The 23,571-nt window shown below is 35.1% G+C and overlaps 1 protein-coding gene across 1 annotated transcript in view; it reads left to right on the top strand.

Moving 5' to 3' along the window:
- The window catches only part of LOC149806430 (ATPase ASNA1 homolog), a 36,845-nt gene extending 13,786 nt beyond the window's left edge, over positions 1-23,059 (top strand). The window contains exons 2-8 of the mRNA XM_089953165.1: positions 1,121-1,268; positions 7,278-7,332; positions 7,827-7,917; positions 9,275-9,425; positions 10,310-10,417; positions 12,108-12,308; positions 17,767-23,059. Of these exons, the coding sequence (XP_089809291.1) occupies positions 1,121-1,268; positions 7,278-7,332; positions 7,827-7,917; positions 9,275-9,425; positions 10,310-10,417; positions 12,108-12,308; positions 17,767-17,892 (880 nt within the window). The 3' untranslated portion in view covers positions 17,893-23,059. The remainder of the gene's footprint in view (positions 1-1,120; positions 1,269-7,277; positions 7,333-7,826; positions 7,918-9,274; positions 9,426-10,309; positions 10,418-12,107; positions 12,309-17,766) is intronic.
- The last annotated feature ends 512 nt before the right edge of the window (positions 23,060-23,571 follow it).

The raw sequence follows: 23,571 nt of genomic DNA on the forward strand, positions 1-23,571 counted from the left end.
TAGATGTAGGGGACTTCATTGTTCTAGATGTTGATTGAGATGTTTTGGCATTAGATGCATGTTTAAACTTAAAACGATTTGCCATAGTGTTGGTACATCTCCACTGTGTAAGAAATCAAGTCAGCAGAGTTGTTTGCTTCCCATTGCCAGACTCAGCTACAGTTAAGTATTCCACACTTAAGAACATCTTGAAATTTTGTTCATTGTTGTTGGACATCAACTGCAGCTTCTTGCATTGCATGTATACATTCATAAGTTGTGTCATTGACAGCCATGTGCATCTTAAATAATTTTCAATTTTCTAAGCATCTAAAGGCAATAAACTAACCTACAGTAAGCCATTCACACATAATATTTCAACCTTATCTGATTCTCAATAAAAATGGTGTTCATCAGACCTCAAACATGACACCATAGTGGCCATCAAGAAAATGTTATCACTGCTTCTCTTAATAGAATGGTGGCATTGAATTTTGGTTTTCATTGAAATACTTTTAGAAATTTGCAATTGTTTCTGAATAAAAATGGTTCATATACAGATCTGCCCATTTGTGAAGGAGTTTGAAAGCCAGACCTAATTGACCTTGAGGTCAAGTCAAAGGTCATGACTTGTATTTGTGTACTTCATGAAGTTTACATACACCATGATTTATATAACATGATGACACAGATTTTTATCAAATGCAATTTGTGGATATATCAGAAATAGACCATGAATGATGCCAGTTTATTGACTTGTTCTATTTTAATTATTGAATTATTATAGATATCACAAAACACATGAGGATCTTTGTGTATATCTAAAGAGTGTTCATAGATCTTTAATCCATGGTGTCATTTTCAAGGTCAGATGTCATGATAAAGAATTGTTTAATTACAGTTATCTTGTCAACATGTTAACTAAGACATGTAATGGAATACCAAATTAGGTTACAGTCTAAAATATCTGAATAATAAAATTAAAGGATAGAAGAAATTTGCTTCTTGTGGAGTCATAGATTTTCCTTTTGACCATCTCAAAAAAGACATCACTTCCACTAAGTGTCTCATTTTTGGATGAAAAAGGGTTTGACTAATTGAAAGAATGTATCAGCTTCTGTATTGTCTTTTCTTTCTATAGTTGTTCACTAGCAGTACAGCTGGCCAAGGTGCGGGAGAGTGTGCTGATCATTTCCACAGATCCAGCTCACAATATATCGGATGCCTTCAACCAAAAATTTACTAAGGTTCCTACCCTTGTCAATGGCTTCAAGAACTTGTCTGCCATGGTATGTTTTGATAAAGTTTTTCTGTGTATTCTTTAATTGCTAAATACATATGCAAACACAAACTGTATCTCTTGGATCTCCAGCATTTTCTGGAGTGTTCCTCATTTTTTGACTTTCTGTATCAGTACAACAGGAAGGAGTCCAAACATTGAAGCCAAGATTTTATACGTAATGTTTCAGATGTTAGTTATTTGGGGACGTCTCTACACCAGCACTGTCTTTATAGTGGTGTAGAAGTAGAGGATTTTTATTTTTAAGGACTGATCTGTTGTGGTAGAAGTGCCAGAACACGTTTTATATAAATTTATGGTGGTAACATTTCAAGGCACATTTTTCATAGAAATTTGACTTGAAGGACTTGTCTATCATGATGAAGAGAAAAAGCAACTGGTTTATGAATTTTAAGATAGTAAAAATTAAATGCAACTATTTTCATTAAATTTGATCTGCAAAAGAACAAGGTTTCAGTAGTTTTGGTCATACTCCAACATTTTCAGATCTCTCTACATCATCTTGTTCCAAGAGTTACAGCAGATAGCACATATATAACACAGTTCCAAGAGTTACAGCATTAAAAAGTAGCAAGCAACATAAACACACACATCCATTAAAAAGTAGCAATTAGCACATACAGACACATTAAGGCTGTGTTTTTATAACTAGTACCACATGCACACACATGAAAACAGTAGTTACATAAGAAATAACTCATTAAAACAGTAGTTACAGTGAGTAACACACACATGAAAGATTATAGCAAGTAGCACACATTTAAAGAGTAGCTACAGAAAGTAAGACATGCATTAGAATATTAGTTAAGCAAGTAACATACATTTAAACTAGTTATAGCAAGTAACACACTTTTAAACTAGTTATAGCAGGTAACACTTACATTAAAACACGTTATAGCAAGTAACACATTTAAACAGTAGCTATAGCAAGTATGTCACAGAATAAGGCAAGAAATAACTTGGTTTCACCTGAGAAGGATTTGATCATTTTTGTTGTACATGCGTATAACGTTACCTAGGGTGAATAATTGTTTTTCTAGGTAAGCAGTTGAACTAGCATGTACCTCGTCGTAGATCGCTTGCGGCGAGAGTTACTAAAAGCACTGTATGCACTGGTATTTTACCCTGACTAATACTCACTCTCCTGTGGATTTAAGGCAAGTTCAGTTTCTAACTGACACTGGCCTATGGATCTTGTCAAGGAGAGAATGTTCTCCATTTGTGTTCTCAAGCCATAGGGGTAAGTGTTACATTTGTATTTTATTTGATATGTGAAGCATATTCAGTTTTTAACATCGTATCATGAAATGATGCCTATACTGCTATGCAGATTTGAAACGTGAACTTTTGAATTACAAGTTGCTATTCGAGTTTAATTTAGTGGCATGTATCTATAGATTTTAATTCTGAACCTATTATTATGACCAGTTTGGTTTTATTGTCGCTGTTTATGGTTGTCTGGAGCTAGTTAGGGCTGTCTACAGCTGTCTATATATATATATATATATATATATATATATATATATATATATATATATGTGTGTGTGTGTATGTATATATATATATATATATATATATATATATATATATATATATATATATATATATATATATATATACGTATGTCTCTGCACATGGTGGATCCATGAAGAGTGGGTGTAACCAATACAAGTGGGCCAACCTAATTCAGGAGAACTGTGTGCTGTCTGTATGTATGTGTGTGCAGGTATATCAGGCCGTCTGTGTGTCTATATGGATATGGAAGATGATGTAACCATCAAGGCCATACTAAGACAAAACCTCTAGTTTTTAAATTTGTGTGCATGGTGGATCCATGAAGGGTGTTTATGGCCAGTACAAATGACGGCCAACCCAAGAATTTGGGAGAGCTGTGTGGCTTATCAGTGGACACATTTGCAAGTTTTACAAATATTTATGAATCATATGGCTGTACAAATGACTGAGTCACGTTTGTTTCAATTGATGGTTGTTTCAGTTGAGTACAATTGAGTAATTTTGATTACATAAGATTATTTGAATATTTATTTTGATTACATGAGATTATGTGAACTTTCATTCCAAGAGATTATTTGAATCTCGCTTTCATTTGAATTTTTATTTTCATTCCAGAGATTAGTTGAATCTCACTTTCATTACATGAGGTTACATAAGATTATTTGAATCTTAGTCATACATGAGAATACATTAATCATTTTTTAGTTTGCCAATTTGTGAATGTTTGGATGGAGTATTTGAACAAGACGTGTGTTTAGAGCTTGAATTCATATTTATAAATTTTCATCTTTCATCACATTGTGTTTTGTTGTCATTCGATCCAAGCATCCATTCAGGTATATCCTGTTACAAAGTAACACATTTAAACTAGTTATAGCAGGTATGACTTGCGTTAAAACACATTATAGCAAGTAACACATAAAAACAGTAGCTATAGCAAGTAAAACACATGAACATATTAAAAAAGCAGTTTTGGTAAGTAACAAACACACACACATTAAACAAGTCATTGTAAGCAACACACACACACACACATTATATATATATATATATATATATATATATATATATATATATATATATATATATATATATATATATATTAAAAGAGTAACAGTAACAAGCAGCACACACTTGTTCACATTAAAACAGTAGCTACAGCAAGTAATATACATTTAAACAGTAGCTACAGCAAGTAATATGCATTTAAACAGTAACTACAGCAAGTAACCTGCATGTAAACAGTAGCTACAGCAAGTAATGTACATTTAAACAGTAGCTACAGCAAGTAATGTACATTTAAACAGTAGCTACAGCAGGTAGTGTACATTTAAACAGTAGCTACAGCAAGTATGTACATTTAAACAGTAACTTCATCAAGTAATATGCATTTAAACAGTAGCTACAGCAAGTAATGTACATTTAAACGGGAGCTACAACAAGTACTATACATTTAAACAGTAGCTACAGCAAGTAACATACATTTAAACGGGAGCTACAACAAGTAGTGCACATTTAAATGGGAGCTACAACAAGTAGTGTACATTTGAAGTGCAAGCAGCAAACTCATACAAATTAAAACCATAGTTCCAGCATGTAATATACATTAAAACAGTAGCTAGTAATCCACACTCGTACACATTAAAACAGTAGATACAGCAAGTAACACATTAAACAGTAGCTAGTAATCCACACTCATACACAGTAAAACAGTAGCTACAGCAAGTAACACATTAAACAGTAGCTAGTAATACACACTCATACACATTAAAACAGTAGTTACAGCCAGTAACACATTAAACAGTAGCTAGTAATCCACACTCATACACATTAAAGCAGTAGCTACAGCCAGTAACACATTAAACAGTAGCTAGTAATACACACTCATACACATTAAAACAGTAGATACAGCAAGTAACAGATTAAACAGTAGCTAGTAATGCACACTCATACACATTAAAACAGTAGATACAGCAAGTAACACATTAAATAGTAGCTAGTAATACACACTCATACACATTAAAACAGTAGTTACAGCCAGTAACACAAACAGTAACTAGTAATACACACTCATACACATTAAAACAGTAGTTACAGCAAGTAACACAAACAGTAACTAGTAATACACTCATACACATTAAAACAGTAGATGCAGCAAGTAACACATTAAACAGTTTCTAGCAATACACACTCATACACATTAAAACAGTAGATACAGCAAGTAACACATTAAACAGTAGTTACAAGTAACGCTTTAAAACAGTAGTTACAGTAAGTAACACATTAAACAGTAGCTAGTAATACACTCATACACATTAAAACAGTAGTTACAGCAAGTAACACATTAAACAGTAGCTAGTAATACACACTCATACACATTAATACTGTAGTTACACATTAAACAGTAGCTAGTAATACACACATATTAATTAAAACTAGTTACAGCAAGTAACACATTAAACAGCAGCTAGTAATACACACTCATACATATTAAGACTAGTTACAGCAAGTAACACAGTAAACAGTAGCTAGTAATACACACTCATACATATCAAGACTGTAGTTACAGCCACTAACACATTAAACAGTAGCTAGTAACACACTCATATGCATTAAAACTAGTTACAGCAAGTAACACATTAAACAGTAGCTAGTAATACACACTCATACATATTAAGACTGTAGTTACAGCAAGTAACACATTAAACAGTAGCTAGTAACACACTCGTATGCATTAAAACTAGTTACAGCAAGTAACACATTAAACAGTAGCTAGTAATACACACTCATACATATTAAGACTAGTTACAGCAAGTAACACATTAAACAGTAGCTAGTAACACACTCATATGCATTAAAACTAGTTACAGCAAGTAACACATTAAACAGTAGCTAGTAATACACACTCATACACATTAAGACTGTAGTTACAGCACATAACACATTAAACAGTAGCTAGTAACACACACTCATATGCATTAAAACTAGTTACAGCAAGTAACACATTAAATAGTAGCTAGTAACACACATACATACACATTAAAACTGTTGTTACAGCAAGTAATACATTAAACAGTAGCTAGTAAAACACACTCATACATATTAAAACTGTTGTTATGGCCATAACACATTTAAATGGTAGTTACAGCCAGTAACACATTAAAACAGTAGCTAGTAACACACTCATACACATTAAATTAGTAGTTACAGCAAGTAACATGTTATACAGTAGCTAGTAACACACTCGTACATGGGGCCCCGAGTGGCCGAGTGGTCTAAAGCGCTATCCATCACGGATCACTGCCATCTCACCTATGTCTGCGTGGGCTCGAGTCTCGGGCTTGGCCAATGTGGATATGTGAGAAAGCTTGCCGGTAGCTTCTCGTGGGTCGGTGGTTCTTTCCGGGGTTTTCCCTGGTTCTTCCTCCACCATTAATACTGGCCGCTATGTATAGCCTATCTTGTGCTGAAAAATGGCGTTAAACCCCATAACAACAACAACAACACACTTGTACACATTGAAACAGTAGTTACAGCAAGTAACACGTTATACAGTAGCTAGTAACACACTTGTACACATTAAAACTAGTTACAGCAAGGAACATATTAAAACTGTAGTTACAGCAAGTAACAGCTTAAAACAGTAGCAAGTAACACACTCATATGCATTAAACAGTGGCAAAGTTTGTTTATTACTGGTTATTATGTTTTTCATTTGACAATATAGTCCCAAGACTGCATTTTGGTGTACATAGGACTGATGACAACAAAGTCATACTTTAGCAGATTTCAACCAGTTTACTATGGCATTCCCTGTCATCAACTTGGCACAACAGTGAAACCTTTAATTTAGAGAAAAAGCTCAGGAGACATGAAAATATGTCAGATTATTACAGGTTTTGATAATTAAGTCTTTATTAGACAAATAACAATGCTGGAAAGTAAATTCCCTGTCATTCTTTGAAGCAGTCCAGGAGATGGGAATATAAAGTGTCTGGATTATTAAGGTTTCACTGTATTCACAAACCACAGAGATGTTAACACGTTCTGTAATTAAATTCAGTGTCAGTTTAAATGTATCATTTAATAGTAACAGTAGCTTAGACATAGATCGTATTTAGCTTTCATTTTCATGCCGAAAAAACACAGTCCATTTGATGTGCATACATCCTCTCTTAGAGTGAAGAATTGTCAGTATGACTCAATTCCTCTTACAACTCGCCTTGTCCCTGGTATTTTATGGTCAAAACAAGCACAGATAGTTCATCTTTTTCAAGGACATTGATGTGATCAGATGTGTGCCAAATTCACCAGAGAAAATTTGCCTGTAAGTAATAAGAAACTGGAGCTAAAGCCAGTGTTTTCTTAGAGCAAAGAATGATAAAATGCACAAACTTCAGGTTTACAGGAAGGATTAGAGAGGTTTTACTGTGAAATAAGTAACCCAATCCATTGTCACCATGCTTTTTTAATCTAATTTCAGGAAATTGACCCCAACCTGGGAATCAATGAGTTGCCTGATGAATATTTCGATAATGGTGAGTTTGTTGTGGAAAATGCAAGAGCCATGGTGAAGATTTCGTTTTCTGTCCTAAACCAAAAGTTTTTTTTTTTTAAAGTAATTTTGACTTTAAAAAATATTTGCATTTTTTTTAGTGAACAGTCTTAAATTCCACAAACCAGGCCATTTGGACAAAATTAGTTTCCTAATTTAATTTCCTTTAGTTTGAGTGAAAAATAAAAATAAATCCCATCTAGCTCATGGGCTGATACTTTGTGTTTGTGTCAGTGGAAAACATGCATGGTTTTCATTAATGAATAATGGAGAAATTGTGAAGTAGGTTTTTTCTGTTTTGTAAAGTAATTTTATGGGGATTAAATTTTGTGAACTCATGCATAACAGAGGTTTGTTTTGGATTTGTGAACTTTCAGTTCCACAGAGACAAGAAAGTTTGATCAATTACAAACTTGTCTTATTTTGCAGTGAATGTATAAGATTATTACTAATGTTTTAATTTTATTGTTATTGCAGATATGATATCCATAGGCAAAACATTTGCTCAGGAGCTGTTGGGGGCTTTCCCTGGTATTGATGAAGCTATGAGCTTCGCTGAAGTTATGAAGTAAGCATATATACTACTACGCCAACTTTAATACAAAGTGGATCCAGTAGCAAACTGCATAGGCCCAAATCTGCCATCACATAATGTACCAGCAGATCTGGGATTATGCAGTTTGTTAAGTCCTATTCAGTAGAACAAAAAATATGCACCCCGATCTTCCAACTCATTATGACCTGGCAGATCAGGGACTACTTTGCAGTTAGACCAGACTTGCACAAGAGTATATTTGGCACAGTCAGGATGACTAATAAGTAGCTAAGGCTGCAATATTTTCCAGGGATTTCTAAATATATGCTAAAACAATAACCTTTTAATCAAACTAAATTTAAACTCTACTTTTCCCCAATTTGCATGTTAGGAGTACAGCTGGCAGTTGTCTGTGTGTATGCCTTTGACAGTGTGCATCATGTACCCTGATCAGCTTGTGATTGTTTTGTTTACAGTATGTCTTTTACCTAATAATATGACAGGATTCAATTTGTAAGACATGTCTTTGTTGAAAAAATCCATAGGATCATCATGATATTGTTATATATATAATATACACAAAGTAAACATTTATATTGCAACCAAATGTCCTGCCACCTGGACATTGCATTGCTTAACACCAGACGTAGCCAGTTTACTGGGTTATGGTTTTTCTGAACATTTACAGGCAGTAAACTGAACTAATTATTTTAATGTAGAAACGTTGCTGTCATGTTAAAGAAGTGTGTGTGATTTGGATTTTTAACGTAGCTTTAACAATTTTTTAGTCATGTCGCTACAATGTCTGCAGTATGGCAGTTTATAGTGATGTCTAGCACTGGGGCATCATGCTGCAGACATGTGGCATGATGTCCCACCCAGTCACATTATCCTGACACTGGGCCAACCAGTCATAACACTAATCTCTTAATGCTGAGCGCCAAGCGAGGCAGCTGTTAGTACCATTTTTGTAAGTCTTTGGTATGACTCAGCTGGGGATCTAACCCACGACCTCCTGCATCCAAGGTGAATGCTCTAGCCACTGGAGCGGTTCATGTTAGAGATGTATGCAGTCATATTTAGAATAAATGATTGACACAAAATAAGAAAAATAAATGATTGATACAACATAAGGAAATTCTTAAAATATGAAATATAATGCTATAAAGAAATATATGTAATTCACAGCAAGGTTCAGAAAAATTATTCATCCCTATCATTACATCCACACCATAACTAAGACTAAATCTTGTGGACTTTTTAAAGATTTGATAGTTGTTTGTGTGTGTATGCATGTTTTAAAGATGGATTATTGCTGCTGTGAAGCATATAAGTAAAAAAAGTTTACATGTATTCATTATTGTTATTCATCATTATATCTTTATTCCAGATTGGTTCGAGGGATGAACTTCTCTGTGGTTGTGTTTGATACAGCACCAACTGGTCACACACTTCGGCTTCTGTCCTTTCCCACTGTTGCAGAGAACGGAATTGGAAAATTACTCAGAGTCAAAAATAAGATCGGACCCTTTGTGTCACAGGTAGACAAAGAATTTTGATTGCCAAAAAAAATGATGAGATGTAGGTGTCATTTTTTTTATGGCAGCAATAACAGCAATATTTAGAACCAGTGTTAAAGTTTAGCAACAATGTTAAGGTCTAGTTTTAGTGTTTATGCAAGGCATATATCTTTTACATCATTGGCTATAGTCAATTGAAACTTTGGTACAATTGTAAAGTAGTAGAGTTTGTACCTTGGTAATCCTTCTACATATGAGGCTAGATCATTTCTTCACACTCTGCAATAAAACTGAAAATGCTATTTAAATTGAGTCTGATTTAGTTATTAAATCATAGTTTCTTCCAGGTGGCATTTTACCACTAAATTTACATCATTCTGACAGTTATCCTTTCACATGGAGATGACCCCAGCAGACATGCCAACCCTTGCGATTTTGCTGTAAGTCTTACAAAAATTATCCTCAAAAAAAGGACTTACAACATAAAGCAAAAACTATGGGGAAATTATCATTACAGTTGAGAGACAGCAACAACCCATTGAGCTGCATAGGGTTTGGAACTTAAGTTTGTGCAACTGTACTATTGGTAAATATAGTTTACGTGTACTTTACAAACTTTACAGTTGAACATAATGTTTATCATCGCTGCATGTTTCAAATACTGAACTTTTAATTATGTTTTCCAGCTTTACAATAGCAGTTTATGATATTTTGTTACACCTTACTGAAAACTGGTCAAACTTACAACAAAAAAAAATCAACTGCCATACTGAGATGAACTCATCAGGGTTGGCAGGTCTGCCCCAGTGTGATGTTATGATATTGCATGCGAGCCATGATATTTTTCAGTGCCTGTGACTAAACTATAAGAGTTCTGGATGAAATCAATTAATGTATGTTTTCAGATTTCTGGTTTGGTTGGCATGCAGAATGTGAATGCTGATGCCATGTCCAACAAGCTTGAAGAAATGATGCAGACAATCAGACAAGTCAATGAACAGTTTAGAAATGCAGTAAGTATATTTACCACTATTGATTGCACAATCTAAATGGATTACACATATATTGCATAAACAACTGCATTTCCAGGAAACTGTAACTTCAAGCTACAGTACGCTCATGTTGTGCTTATTTCCTGGTTTGGGATGCTGTGAATTCGGTGTCATATGTATTGCTTACTAATAGCTACCAACCATAAATTGAATTGAATTTACCAACCATAAATTGAATTTACTAACTATAAATTGAATTTAATTTACCAACCATAAATTTAAGATCCAAGAGATAATTAATTCCCCCATCCAGTCTTGGGGATGTAAAATAGACCTGATGTGATCATCTGCATATTGTAAGAGATGACTGATGGCCTTTTTTTTCACCTAGGATGCACACTTGGGTAATTTCATGCTGAGAAGTTCTTGGACTTTTTTTAGATTTAACTTTTATTTTCAAGATTGTTCCTGTTTTTGCCTTTGTATTTCTTTTCATGCATTTTTGTGATGGCTAAACTTACTCAGCCAGGATTGTGCTGATGTGCTGTTAAACCCGATATATACATACATACATCCACACACAGACACACACACACACATCTTAAGGCACAAGAAAACTAAGATGTAATTTTATACCAAACCACAAAAATTGATGTCATGAAACTAAATGAATTCAGTGCACTGTTACTTAAGTAAAAGATTAAAAAGTAGAATATACTTACCCTTTACAGCACATGGACAGGCACTAAATAAATCTAAAAACATCTAATGTATGAAGATAATTGATCTAAACTCCACAGAAATCTTGATGGGAATGCATTGAATCTAAAACTATTATTAACAACAAAAAAAAACAACTAAAATTTAAACTTAATTATGTAGGTTTCTTGCAAAAAAAATTTAAGATGCATTTTAAAATTTTTGCTGATGTAGTTGGGAACAATAATAACTAATCTGATTCAATGACCTTAGTCAAGATGCATTATATTTGTTCTACAATGTATGGAGCCACAGTGGTAATTATGCCAGACTCGCAGTCAAAAGTTATTATGACAGACTTGCAGTCAAAACAGTCAAAAGGGTGCAGCTTCAAATCTTAGCATCAGAACATCCTTGATCAGCAGTTGTGGTTTGTCCTTGGTCAAGGCACTTTGCTCCAATTGCCAAGGTATTAACTCGCCTAGGTGTGTTACTGTGCCATTAAAAAGCAAAGCAAACCAAATAACTCTACTATATTCAGGTGGTATAAGGAGAAGACAATTCCTATTCTCACTATTTTGTCAATAACTGTGCCTTCATTTAAGTCTATAATGCCATTATTTTCCCCATTTGTTTTCTTCACAACAAATCTTCTTGTGGTAAGCAGGGTAGATGTATCTTGAGAAGAACATGGTGTCTACCAGAACTGGGTCACATAGACCTAATCTGGATTTTAAAAACTCGGCTTTGTTTGAAAATACTTATTCCTGCCTCAAAAAACAGGATATATTTAAGATCCTGCCAAAGTAAAGTAAAGTTTTAATATTATTTTTGAAGCATTACCACACTTGTGTGTGAGGTACTGCACTCAAAATCAAACAGTATAGGCTCAGATCAGCTGCTACACTGACAAATTAGGATCTCTGCTTTATAGTTAAATAAAGTTGTTTTATTTTTATTATTATTATTATTATAGATTACATCAACAAATTCAATAATTCTTTTACTTTAGGACCTGACAACATTTATATGCGTGTGCATAGCAGAGTTCCTATCCCTATATGAGACAGAGAGATTGGTTCAAGAGCTGACACAGTATGGTATTGACACACATAACATTGTCGTCAATCAGCTACTTTTCCTGAAGAAAGGGGAGGAACCATGCAAGTTGTGTAATGCACGACATCGAATACAGGCCAAGTACCTAGAGCAGGTCAGAAATAATGTTGTGTCATTTCTCCACTATTGTGACATAAATTTCTGTCGTATTTTCTGTTAGATCCTGACTTTGCATCCATCGAAGGAAGTACATTATGATACAAAATCAGTCTGGCAACAAGATTACATGACTGCTTTATTTGTTGTTTTAGCATTTGATTGTTTATATATGTTTTATTTATTAGTTTAGCAGAGAGCTGTCCTTCAGATCCTGGTCTTATTAAACTTTAGACTTCACCCATTAACCAAGAATTATTTGTGATTCTTTAATAATGTTCCTCTTTCTCAGAACTTTTGCTTCATAATCTGCACTGACAAGACAAAAATGATGCAGTGCACTGAATGGAATACTGCATTCTGATTGGTCAACCAGAAATGATAGACAATAGGAATCTTTTTATTATAATTTTTCCAATTGATGTGCAGAATTTTGTGTACATATACTAAATGTCTGAGAAAACTTTGTATTTCATATTAATGGAAAATATAATAATATTTGTTTTTAATTTTCAAAACATTTTAGTGGGTGAGTGGCATGTTCTTAGACCTGGCTATAGATAGTGTCATTGGTGACTGTAATTTCAGTTATTCAAGGTCAAGTGGAGTCTACCACTTTGAGTACTCGAGTCCTAAATATGGCACCCATTGCTGCCCTATTAAAGAGCACTTCTGCAAGTTGTAATAGATTCTTGATATGTTCTTAAATATATTGTTCTAAAATTAATTATGATCCAAAAATTAAGCAAGCTGTAGTAGATTCTTCATATGTTCTTAAATGTTATACTTGTTGTTGACATTAGCTGTATTTTTCAACAAAAATTGGGAAACTTGAAAAGCTCAAGAATTTTTAATTACCAAGTAATTGTTGCACTAAAAGTAATTACCATCAGAAAATTTGAATGTCTTTTGGTATTAGGTGACTTTTTGTGCCAGTGTATCACTATCACTCACTTCCCTACAATATTCATTCATGTATGATGCATACCCAGCTGAGTTTTTCTTTTAAAATTTATTTGGTCAACTTGTATACTTATATAAACACAAATATTGTTCATTTTCATGCATATCCTGTATAGATATATAAACTGATATGTGTATATACACAGATTTGTTTGTTACATAACTAAATTACTGAATATCTCTCAGTGCTGCTTTAAATTGTTATTGCTGGGGGCAGATGTGGGAGATAAGCACCCACTTCCCTCGGAACACCCCCAATGGCCTGCGTCTGACAGAACCTCTGACAACCAGATCCAGCTCCAGGTCTTCACGAGTGGCTTAACTAAGCTCTGCAGAATCTGTTGAAACTGACTGGAGAAGGGATGACAGGCAAGTTTCTGGCACATCAAAACCAGACGATTTGGGCAGATGGGACTCGTTAACCTTGGATCTACCTGCACACGCGATCAGACAGCAGACTGTTCAGCCTGGCACTACTGAAGGCAAAGAGCAGAGTGCAATCAGGGACATGCTCTTCGCAGATGATGCTGTTCTAACCACTCACACAGAAGCTAAGCTACAGCACCTGATGAGTTTGGGTTGACCATCAACCTAAAGAAAACGAATGTGAATGCTCAGGACGTGGACCCCCCCCAAGCATCATCATCAGCAACTTTGAACTTCAGGTAGTCAGTCAGTTCACATATCTCTACTCTACCATCACCAACAACCTCTCGCTTGATGCTGACTTCAACAAGCGGATTGGAAAGGCGTCAACCACTCTCTCCAGGTTGTCGCAGGGAGTGTGGAACAACAGCATGCTGACCCTGAACACTAAAATCTCTGTGTACCGTGCCTGCGTGCTAAGCACTCTCCTGTATGCCAGTGAAACCTGGACTCTGTATGTCTCATAAGAGAAAAGGCTGAGCGCCTTTCACATGCAATGCCTCCAACGCATACTTGGGATCAACTGGAACAATCAAGTAACAAACGAGGTGCTTCAGTGTGCCACGATTCCCAGCATGGTCACACTCCTCCGCCAACATTGCATCAGATGACTGGGTCATGTATGTCGGATCGATAATGAACAGATCAAAACTTGCCTCTGGTCGATCAGATGGCCACATCTCCACTTCAAGGATGTCTGCAAGTGCGACATGAAAGCCCTTAGCAGCGATGTCAACACCTGGGAAGAGCTTGCTCTAGACAGGTCCAACTAGCGACATGCTCTGATCACTGGTCTGAAAGCCAGCGAGGACAAGCTATGCTTGCTAGCTGATGAAAAGAGACCTCAGAGAAAGAAAAAGCAGCTCCAACCCACACCATACTCAACCTTCAAGTGCAGCAAGTACTGCCACTCCCATGTGATAGGATTCCAGTGTCTGCCCTTACAGTTACAGTATGGTAGGATTCCAATGTCTGCTCTTAGAATATGGTAGAATTCAGTTGTCGTCCCTTACAGTTACAGTATGGTAGGATTCCAATATCTGCCCTTACAGTTACAGTATGGTAGGATTCCAATGTCTGCCCTTAGAATATGGTGGAATTCAAACGTCTACCCTTACAGTTAGAGTAGGGGCCCCGAGTGGCCGAGTGGTCTAAAGCGCTCTCCGTCACGGATCACTGCCATCTCATCTCTCTCTGCGTGGGTTCGAGTCTCGGGATCGACCAATGTGGATATGTGAGAAAGCTTGCCGGTAGCTTCTCGTGGGTCGGTGGTTCTTTCCGGGGTTTTCCCGGGTTCTTCCTCCACCATTAATAATGGCCACCATGTATAGCCTATATTGTGCTGAAAAATGGCGTTAAACCCTATAACAACAATAACAACAGTTAGAGTATGGTAGAATTCAGGTGTCTACCCTTACAGTTAGAGTATGGTAGGATTCAAATGTTTACCTTTACAGTTAGAGTATGGTAGAATTCAAATGTCTACCCTTACAGTTAGAGTATGGTAGAATTCAAATGTCTACCCTTACAGTTAGAGTATGGTAGAATTCAGATGTCTGCCCTTACAGTTAGGGTATGGTAGAATTCAAATGCCTACCCTTACAGTTAGAGTATGGTAGAATTCAAATGTCTACCCTTACAGTTAGAGTATGGTAGAATTCAGATGTCTGCCCTTACAGTTAGGGTATGGTAGAATTCAAATGTCTACCCTTACAGTCAGAGTATGGTAGGATTCAGATGTTTACCCTTACAGTCAGAGTATGGTAGAATTCAGATGGCTACCCTTACAGTCAGAGTATGGTAGAATTCAGATGTCTACCCTTACATTCAGAGTATGGTAGGATTCATATGTCTACCCATACATTCTGAGTATGGTAGGATTCAGATGTCTACCCTTACAGTAAGAGTATGGTAGGATTCAGATGTCTGCCCTTACAGTCAGAGTATGGTAGGATTCAAATGTTTATCATTACAGTCAGAGTATGGTAGGATTCAGATGTCTACCCTTACAGTCCGAGTATGGTAGGATTCAAATGTCTACCCTTACAGTCAGAGTATGGTAGGATTCAAATGTCTACCCTTACAGTCAGAGTATGGTAGGATTCAGATGTCTACCCTTACAGTCAGAGTATGGTAGGATTCAGATGTCTACCCTTACAGTCAGAGTATGGTAGGATTCAGATGTCTACCCTTACAGTCAGAGTATGGTAGGATTCAGATGTCTACCCTTACAGTCAGAGTATGGTAGGATTCAGATGTCTACCCTTACAGTCAGAGTATGGTAGGATTCAGATGTCTACCCTTACAGTCAGAGTATGGTAGGATTCAGATGTCTACCCTTACAGTCAGAGTATGGTAGGATTCAAATGTCTACCCTTACAGTCAGAATATGGTAGGATTCAGATGTCTACCCTTACAGTCAGAGTATAGTAGGATTCAAATGTCTTCCTTTACAGTTAGAGTATGGTAGATTAGGTGCCCAGCTGACAAACCACTGAAGCACTGTAGGTCCTGCCTCCATTAATTACCAGTTACAAAATGCAATAGGGTACATCAGGTCTACTCTACATCCCAATCCATCAAGGATACATTCTTTCAGACAATGAAAGATTTTTTGTTTTATTTTTTAATACAAAGTCATTTTATATGGTGTATTCACATGCCAAGGCAAATGAAAGAAAGAATATATAGTCTTAAAGTTAAATAAAGAACAATTTAATTATCAAGTTTTCATTTCATTTATAGCATAAATGTTCATCAAATATACCAAACAATATTCATCAATACATGATAAATATGGTGTGGTTTTGGAGGGGGTGAGGTATGTAAATTGTTTAAAATGATCGTTTCAATCTTGTTTTGGAAAATTTTCTTATAGTCCACTTTGACTTGTACACCATTTGTAAAAATGAACAATTAGCCTTCTCGACTTATATGTAATATTTACTAATAAGCTGAAAAATAAAGTACATCACAGAACAAAGACTAAGTTATTAAGGTTATAAACAAATATACATTTGCATGAAGAAAAATAATGAAGTTATTTATTTCTGCAAGTTCCAAATTCACATCGATCCTTGATTATGGACATTAAGCTGGCAAACACTGCCCTGTGTTTGTGTGGGTTTTTTCTAAGACATCACGCATCATAATAAAATGACACGTCACCAGTGGAGTGACATCAGAAACTTGAAATATGCTGTGTTCATATGGCTGCATAGTACATGTATAGGCACAACACATACAGGATACTTCATCTAATAAATTCTTTTGTGGGGGATACTTTGGCTAAAAAGTCTTTTTTTAAAGGAAACTTCATTTAAGAAATTCTTCTGTGGGGGATACTTCAGCTAAGAAATTCATTTGTGGCAGATACTTCAGCTAAGAAGTTCTTTTGTGGGGGATACTTTGACTAATAAATTCTTTTGTGGGGGATACTTCATCTAATAAATTCTTTAATGGGGGATACTTAAACAAATTCATTTGTGGGGGATACTTCATCTAATAAATTCTTTTGTGAGGGGTACTTAAATTCTTTTATGGGGGATACTTAAATAAATTCATTTGTGGGGTATACTTCATCAAATACATTATTTTATTGGGGATACTTAAATAAATTCTTTTGTGGAGGATACTTAAATAAATTCATTTGTGAAGGATAACTTAATTAAAAAAATCTTTTGTGTGGGATACTTAATCAAATAAATTCTTTTGTGGATGGATACTTCATCAGAAAAAGTCTTTGGTGCATTCTTCATCTGTTAAATTGTGTGGATTCTTTCTCAGTTAAATTCTTGTGTGGATTCTTCATCTGTTAAATTCTTGGGTGGATTCTTCATCTGTTTAATTCTTGGGTGGATTCTTCATCTGTTAAATTCTTGGGTGGGGTGGGATGGGAATAGGCAGATGGAGTGTTACACAAATTGAATTATGAAGTTCATTATTCAAGACGCAATAGTTCTGAGTGTTAGGTTTGATAGCCTGTATGCACATTCACCAAATTGGAGTATTTCTGAGTTTCTAGGCTTTATTCTGTTTTGATTGGATATTTCTTCTTTCACTTGCAGATTATGGACTTGTATGAAGATTTCCATATCACATTATTGCCACTTGTTGATGAAGAAATACGTGGGGTTGAGAACATCAATCGTTTTTCAGAAAAGTTACTAATTCCATATGACCCAGATGCCTGAGATTTTGTAAAATTAAGACAAAAGTGCAGCAAACCACGCAATGGAGGATCTTCACTTATGCATATTTAATGTTACACCCTAGGACCAGAAGGATAACCTAAATCTTTATGACATATTGTTTCAAGAAAAAGTAAATTTTGTATGTCTTCATAATGCATGTAAAAATAAACAGGTTAAGTAAATCGGTTTATTTGCTAATTCTGTCAGTCTTACTCAAGTGACCAGTCAACCCATTCATACTGATCAATGTTAGGAAGAATTCAAAAAAGGGATTAAAATATCCTAATTCATATCCCATCCTTCTCTTGTACAAATCAGATCCAAAAAACATGAACATAGATCCTAATCTACCATTGCCTAATGTGCTGGCAGATTGGAGTACCATACGTACTCATTTATAATTCAAGTCAAAATGCAAACAACAAAGATCCTGATCTGCCATAGCATGATGCATCTGCTGTTCAGAGTCTATGTTGTTTGTTCTACTGATTACTCCTAACTAATTGCACACACCCATATCTGCTGGTGCATTATGCTTTGGCAGATCTGGCTCAGTGCAGTTTGCAGTTGGACTCATCTTATATGTGAGTATATACAGTATATTTTTGTTCTACTGATTAGTCCTAACAAACTGCATAGGTCCAGATCTGACTTGCATGTGATTCTATACAACGTGCAATTGTGCTATTTATCAATGCATAATGTGCAGATTCTGGGTAAGTCAATGTATAATGTACTTGCAGATCAGGGTACCAGTATATGATGTTTTAATCATGTGGAACATGTAGCGTAGACCCTTATCTTCAATTACATTATGTAACAGAAGGTGTGGGTCTGTGCTGTTTGAAGTTGGATGTGTCATACTCAAACAAATGTGGTAACTAATCAACCCCATTTGCTGAGTGTGCCATCTATAAATCGGCTTTCACAGAACAGAGATTTCAGTGGACTTCTAAACAGTTCACGTGCCAGATTGTATGATCAGGTGGCCAGACAAAAGTTCGCCCTAATTGACTAGGGCAAATAGAAAGACTCCACCACTGACTAGGGCAAATCTAAATACTCCACCAATGACTAGGGCAAATAGAAAGACTTTACCGTATATGATTACAAACTGACAAGGGCATATAGAAAGACTCCACCATTGACTAGGGCAAATAGAAAGACTTTACCATATATTATTATAAATGGACTAGAGGAGCTAGAAAGACTTTACCATATATCATTACAAACTGACTAGGGCAAATAGAAAGACTTTACCATTGGCTAGGGCATACAGAAAGACTCCACCATTGACACGGTCAAATAGAAAGACTTTACCATATATTACTACAAATGGACTAGAGGAGTTAGAAAGACTTTATCATATATCATTACAAACTGACAAGGGCATATAAAAAGATTTGACCATCTGCACGAGCAGATGGAAAGTCCTTACCATATACCATTACAAATAGACTGGGGCAAATAGAAAGATTTTACTATATATTCTGACAAATAGACTTGGGCAATTAGAAAAACTTTGCCATATATCATTACATGTTCGTCTCTTTATAACTTCAGAATTCTTTATCAAGTTTTACTTGTAACACCAGCACAAGGCTGATAAAATGTAGGGATATAATACATCAGTGTAATGATGAGACGACAGCATGTTTTTCTTAAACATTGACTTTTTCTCTGAGATTCATATTGACACCTGTTTGAGAAAAACGCTTAATGATATGTTTCTAACCCTTTCCCAAACAAGTTATCATTTGTTATAATGGCCAGATTTCGGCAAGTTATCACTTGTTATCCTTTCATGATAAAAATGTACCAACTTGTTTTTCGAAATTTGAAATATCATTATGCAAATATCAGTGTTTTAAGAACACAATCAGTGAAAGCACATTTTAAGTATATTTTCCTAAGATTTTTTACTGATGTGTGTGCATTATTTGTTCATAATATCACTAACAATGGTGGATATCAGTGTCTAGGAAGTACCTCTTCATTAGACTGGCTGTATTCATAATTCATTATGTCGAAAAAAAAATATTGTGAGTATGTAGACCAATAGATAACAATATTATGAGTATGTCAGCCAATAGTTAACAACATTATTAGTATGTAGACCAATAGATAACAATATTATGAGTATGCCAAACAATAGATAACAATATTATGAGTATGTAGACCAATGGATAACAATATTATGAGTATGTAGACCAATAGATAACAATATTATAAGTATATAGACCAATACATAACAATATTATGAGTATGTCAGCCAATAGATAACAATATTATGAGTATGTAGACCAATAGATAACAATATTATGATTTTGTAGACCAGTAGATAACAATATTATGAGTATGTAGACCAATAGATAACAATATTATGATTTTGTAGACCAATAGATAACAATATTATAAGTATGTAGACCAATAGATAACAATATTATGTCAACCAATAGATAACAATATTATGAGTATGTAGACCAATAGATAACAATACAGTGTATTATGAGTATGTAGACCAACAGATAACAATATTATGAGTATGTCAACCAATAGATGACAATATTATGAGTATGTAGACCAACAGATAATATTTTGAGTATTTAGACCAGTAGATAATAATATTACAAGTATGTTTACCAACAGATAAAAATGGGTATGTACATCAACAGATAACAATATTATATGTAGACCATTAGATAATATTAACAGTATGTAGACCAATAGATAACAATATTATGAGTATGTAAACCAAAAGATAACAGTGTTATGAGGATGTCAACCAACAGATAATATTATGAGTAATTATGAGTATGTAGACCAGCAGATAACAATATTATGAGTATGTAGACCAGCAGATAACAATATTATGAGTATGTAGACCAGCAGATAACAATATTATGAGTATGTCAACCAATAGATAACAATAGTATGAGTATGTAGACCAGTAGATAATATTTTGAGTATGTAGACCAATATTAAAACCATAAATTTGCAATCCTATGCATGAATTATTGTAATGATGCTAAAAAGTGAGTGACCACATGAAGAAAATGCCCATTTCTAAAAAAAAACATATGCACCCATATGGCTAGTTGTACAAAATAAGTAATCTGCACTGATATTTATGTTGTTTGAGCATTCAATTTGCAGCCAACCAACATAAATATCAGGGTCGACATCTTACATTGTAGGACTACTGCATGGCATGCATGGTGCCATTTTTGCTCTTGACTGTGTACTAATTGAATTGGGAAGTAGGGTCTCGTTCAGTCAGAGATCGACTTTAATGCTTCATCACTGATGAAAGTTAAGGTATTTCTGACCAGCACTGAGCTATTCTGGACTTTGCAATCCAGTGAAATCTATGTGTGTGTCACAGTGAAATCCACCTTAAGGGTTTTCTGTCAGGAGCTGCAGGGGCCCAGTGAAATCCACCTTAAGGGTTTTCTGTCAGGAGCTGCAGGGGCCCAGTGAAATCCACCTTAAGGGTTTTCTGTCAGGAGCTGCAGGGGCCTAGTGAAATCCACCTTAAGAGTTTTCTATCAGGAGCTGCAGGGGCCCAGTGAAATCCACCTTACAGGTTTTCTGTCAGGAGCTGCAGGGGCCTAGTGAAATCCACTTTACAGGTTTTCTGTCAGGAGCTGCAGGGGCCTAGTGAAATCCACTTTACATGTTTTCTGTAAGGAGCTGCAGGGGCCTAGTGAAATCCACTTTACGGGTTTTCTGTTAGGAGCTGCAGGGGCCTGGTGAAATCCACTTTACAGGTTTTCTGTCAGGAGCTGCAGGGGCACAGTAAAATCCACCTTAAGGGTTTTCTGTCAGGAGCTGCAGGGGCCCATCAGGCTACATAGAGGACACAGCGTTTTGTGTCACCAAGGCCACTGGGTTGCACCTATTAGCAAGGACTAAATAGTTTTTTGTTTAGGCTGATATTTTTTTAACCCATGTTTTTTGTATTTCTGTTTTGAATAGATCTGTCTACCTTTTTGCTACAAATATGTGCACACACACACACACACATACCTACATACAATATATATAGAATGTATGGGTGGGTGGGTGTGTATATCCATATACAGACTGAACATTCACAACTAGGCAGCCCTTTCTGTTATTCATTAATGTTTGTTGTTCAGTTTATTTTCAACATGTTCACTGGCAGTTTAATTTATGCTTCTTTTTTTTTCAAGAAAAGCTAAAAGTAGACGATAGGATAGTGGTCACTGAAAACTGAAAATACTTGTATATGATAAGGATTGAAACAAAATTTAAAATAATACTTTTCAGTTCATTATGGTGATGACCATGTTATGTCTTGGTGTTACGATTCTGAAGAAACAAGTTTCTCCACATCTTAACAAGACACCTTTAATACTGAAACGTAGTAGGTATTACATTATTGAGGCTGGTGTATTTTCCAGAGAACATTCTCATAGGAACAGATTGGCATGAATTCAAGGTAGTCTTACTTTTAAGGCTAACTTAATTTCAGGGGTGTCCCCAAATGCATTGATACAGTGTATGCACAAAGTAAAACAATAATTCATTTACAAACATAATAACACAGTCACTTTAGGATTGCACATTCAGCAAGAAGTAGAAATGCAGACATAGTAGATAGGCTGTTGAATTCATAAGAAATAGATTTTAGACACAGGAATAATATTTGTCTCCTGGGAACTCAATAATGTTATCAAAATTTCTTACAAAGAATTATAGCAGGTGGAAATACATGCAAGTAATTTTTTCTTAAGTTGGGTTTTTTATTCATAAGTCCGCTTTCTGTTGACCATCACTGCAGCAGATGAAGAGGGGACAGCCTTTCATAGACAAAAGGATGAGTAAACACATGATATTTCTCAGGTATCAGTAGTCCATAACTGACAAATCTATATAGAGAAGCAGGATGACTATAGTTAGTTCCAAAATAAATGGTTGGAAAGATCAGCTGGAAATGGTGGAAATATTTTAACCCTTGTATGCAGGAAAATATTTGTCATTTCTTAGAAAATGTAGACAATAATCATACAAGAGAATAAATTATACTGGAATGTAGCAAGAGCTGATTAAATAGACTTTGCTTCCTTATTATTCATGATGTACAAAGTATTTATCTTATTCTAATAAAAGTTATTGAAGAATAAACATTAATTTATTTTGAGTTGGAGTTTATATTTCGTCTTCTGGAGGCATACAAGTTAAAGCAGTGTTACCTGTTTGAAAACATCTTCATGCTTTTCTCCTGTTACATTTAGGATTTGGGTGATTTTGTCAAACTTTGAGGGACAGAGATCTTTTAGGGTTGGCAAATATTGGCTGAGCTAACCACATGTACAGCAATACAATATCAGATTAATATACGTAATTCATTTACTTATTTTTTCAATCATTGGAGAAATCTGATAAATAATTGTTAACTTGTTGATTGATATAAAATTGTATTTGTTGTGATTCATTGAGTGAGTCTTTGCACAAGGAAGAGTTTTCCATCTCCCTTGACTATCCCCATCATCATCTTTATTTCCTTCCATGGAAGATTACATGATATAAGAATAAATCATCTGAATACAATCAATAAATATAAAAAAAAAAAAAAAATATTCTATATTGGAATACAAATTCTTACACAATATCAATCAACAAAGTGTTCGTCAACTCATTAGTTGCAAGTTT

This window comes from Sinohyriopsis cumingii, chromosome 1, assembly GCF_028554795.1.
Source record: "Sinohyriopsis cumingii isolate HCF-2022 chromosome 1, ASM2855479v2, whole genome shotgun sequence".
In the NCBI taxonomy this organism is placed as follows: Eukaryota; Metazoa; Mollusca; class Bivalvia; order Unionida; family Unionidae; genus Sinohyriopsis; species Sinohyriopsis cumingii.